Source organism: Ostrinia nubilalis, chromosome 3 (genome assembly GCF_963855985.1).
Source record: "Ostrinia nubilalis chromosome 3, ilOstNubi1.1, whole genome shotgun sequence".
NCBI lineage: Eukaryota > Metazoa > Arthropoda > Insecta > Lepidoptera > Crambidae > Ostrinia > Ostrinia nubilalis.
Window position 1 is genome coordinate 5,888,512 of NC_087090.1, and position 3,602 is coordinate 5,892,113.

Sequence of the window (3,602 nt, forward strand, 5' to 3'; positions counted from 1 at the left end):
ATTTAGTTACACAGTTTCTAACTAGCTGTATCCTACCTATATGCATTATTTATTCATTATTAATAATCTCGTTTGTTTTCGCCTCTATTAACATTCAAATCACAGCTCAACATGCTTGAAATTGTTTTCTTCACAGTCACATTTTGATTTTACTTGAGGCACGGGAGTCATACCGTCATATACACTTACTTTACTTTTTAATCTTTTACTCCATTCCTGAAAAGAATAAGAAAACAAATTGAAATATTTCCCATACGCCCATTTTCCAATAATGAAACAAAATTAAACATTTACGCAACTTCAGAGGATCGAAATTGTGTGTATATGCCATAAATGTTACTGAATGAGTATACCAAAATATGGCTATACAATGTTTTTGTTCACACAGGCAGGTATGAATCAGATTTTGAGATTGAAGCCTTTGGATTAGAAGTTTTTTTTTTTAAATAATATATCAAAAAGCTCATGGGGAGTTATTTAATAATAGTTTATGATGGTGTAACAATGAATACTTACAGAAAAAAGTACACCATGGTAGCAAATGATATGTTGTGGAAGTAAATGTTCATTGGCAAATTTTCTAGCATTTTCAGCAATATTACGAGCTTCCTCGTCATGTTCAAGTGCCCAAATTACACGTTCTTTTAAATCGGACAAGTCGCGTGAAACTGGGACGTAATGTTCCCATGGTCGTAGTAAACTATAAAAGTGTTCGAAAAATGGCGAATCTTGCTTCAAAACCATTCCACCACCAGCGAGTAAATATGGTAATCGATAGGCTGCTACTGTACCATCTATATTCACTTGGTATTTATACTGAAACAATAACAATATAAATTATAAGTAGACCAGTATCTACAAACTATTTACATAATAAGGGCCTCCGCTAAAACTCGCGCGGATGCACGGTGCTCGCCTATGGAAATGCACGTCGTCTGCGACGTGCACCCGCCACACGCTGGGAGGTGTATTTTTTCGATACAATCCCGCGTGCGTGCGCTGTTTCAGTGGCTTGTAACATCTTGGCTAGTAAACAGGTCCACACCTATGAGTCTAAAAAAAACACACCTAATTGCCAGTCATCAACTCTATTATACTTACATCAAAAAACTTGAAAAAAGAAATATGAGGTTGCTTTGGGCCATACTGAGCTTCCTTGTCACGAAAGAAAAAGAAATTCGTGAGAGATACATTAAATAGATCAGGGTTAGCCCTTGCAATGTCAACGAGTTTCAACCGCTCCAGTCGCGAGTCTCGCCCTCGCCATATGGCACGGGGTTCCCGACTCGGCCACTGGTGCTCAACACTGCCTTGCACTGACAGAATATCCAATGTGACCCTAAAATAAATAAAAGCAGTAATTACACAGAAAAATGGAGTGTAAAAATAATTATGCCACACTATTTTTTCTATTTGGAATTCTTATGATAAATTAATTTATTGGACTACACTTATTGGAAAAAATAAACCTACATTATCAATGCATATCAATACTAAAACAAGCTGTACTGTAATGTGTTTTGATTCATTCATTTCTATAAAAAATATTTAATGCTTCATCAGCACATCACAAGCAGCATTTCAACTATTAGCCAAGAAATGGAAAGGAGTGACTTTTACAGTGCAACAATCACATTTGTGCACTATTGCTAAATTAAATACAATTAATATTTATGGTTTAGGAATATAGTTACCTGCCCATATTCTCAATTGTAGATTCTGTTATATCATATGTTGGCATTATTATGTCTAATGTATCATTACTACCACACCAAGAAAACACTGGTAATGGCTCTGACAGTTTAGAAACTAAAGGCCAATCACCCAGGTTTATAACCAATTCCATATCAGGTAATACAACCTTTCTTGACAAAAACAATAGAATATTATCAGAAAACATGTTGAACCCAACATGCTTTCCATAACAGTCTCTGTAAATTTTGTTATTATTTATAACATAATGGCAAAAACTAGTGCTTTCTGGTTTATGATACTTTTCAATTATTTTCTTAATTTGCACTTTCATATCAACATCATTGTGTAACAACAGATCATTTTCAATTTGTTTGTAAGTTTTTGGGCATCCATATTGTTCCAGCCAAGTGTTAATATCTTTCACTGGACAGTCGCATTGGTCTGCTAGTATAGGACCTGTAAATATTCCAAATAAAATTTAATTGAAAAACATTCAAGTCCATATCCATTAAATATTGAAATATAAGCCGAGGTTAGCACTTTAATAAACAAAATAGTGATAAATGAACAAACTGTCTCAACAAATAATACTTTAATAAAAGTTCCTTTCTGTGAGATTCTTTATCTTTAATTCGAGATGTTATCTGATATCTCTTACCTGTAAACTTGACTGGGGATCCAGTAATATGCTTGCTCTTAAAATAAATTCCAATGGAAAGATCCTGGCAGGTTTCATATACTTTATAGCGAATTAAAAAAGTGCCGTCTTTCCGATCTAGTTTATTTATCCAGACGCGACACCTGTTGTTATTTGCAGACTTTCCTTCGATTTCCACCGCAACATCGTTTGCTAAGCTGGGTTCATATCTTTAACATAAATATAATTAGGTTTTTAAAATTTGATAATTGTAGCAATTAGGTATGTAGTTAAAACGTTGGGTAGGATAATACTTACTTCTTACAGTAAGATGTAAAATTAACAAAGAAATATCTAGCCGGCATTACTATATTTTGGGGTTGTAATCCAGGTCCCCAAAAAAATTCATTATTTTGTAGGGAATTAATTAAAGAAAACTGTATACACAGCAAAATAAAGTTCCAACAGTTCCAAATCATAGCGCTAATCACAGATGTGGCGCTAATTACTTAAAACACCATTTTTATAAAAGTAATCAATTCAAAACAAAAATAGAAACAGGAAAAAAGAGTGACATTTTAAAACTGTCAACCACTGTCAGTCACACAGATATGGATTAGAGGTCAGCCCCCCTAGACAAAACGCACTTTTTGATCGAATCGAAAATCGAATCCGTCAAATTCCATACAAAAAAGGGGCTTTTCGACCACTTTTCGACTGGTTTGCGATTATAATTGCACTTTGTCTAGACCCACAGATACTCTCTAATCTGTGCTGTCAGTGGTCAACAACTGTCATCTTTTTTTTTTTAATTTAGTGAGGTGTGAAAAATCGATAACATTGTATCGATAAGGATGGATAAGTAATTGATTTTCAGTCAAAGTTTAGTCAGTCAAAAAAGGAGATTTTTTACTCGAGTAAACATAGCTCGCCAGACACTGGAGCCTTGGCCTTTCGAAATTACAACAACTGAATTTTGTCACTTGCCAGACTGAGTGTATTTATTTTAAAGTTACGCCCAGAGCCCCGATTACGCTAATTTTTAACGTCTCCAATACAGATGCGCTTCTTCGATTCTGCGATACGGATTTGTCAAAACAGCTGACGTCCGGGCCCGTTGAAGATGAAAATTTTTAGCGTAATCGCGGCCCAGTCCATTTTATATCTCTGGAATCAGTCTCTCTCTTTCTCATCCACAGATATGTAATAACTGTGATCTCATCAGTGAATGTGTCACTGTCAGATGCTCTTTTGCTGTCAGCAGCAGTGG

General features: G+C 35.0%; 1 protein-coding gene across 1 annotated transcript; it reads right to left on the reverse strand.

Annotated features, from left to right (window-relative positions):
• LOC135088260 (protein O-glucosyltransferase 2-like) lies at positions 1-2,818 on the reverse strand. Its single transcript, XM_063983136.1, has 6 exons — positions 2,651-2,818; positions 2,354-2,562; positions 1,695-2,151; positions 1,102-1,339; positions 517-816; positions 1-216 (listed from the first exon to the last, which is right to left on the reverse strand). Exons 1-6 carry the CDS (start codon positions 2,809-2,811, stop codon positions 100-102), a joined length of 1,482 nt encoding a protein of 493 aa, XP_063839206.1. The 5' UTR covers positions 2,812-2,818; the 3' UTR covers positions 1-99.
• Between the last annotated feature and the right edge of the window lie 784 nt (positions 2,819-3,602).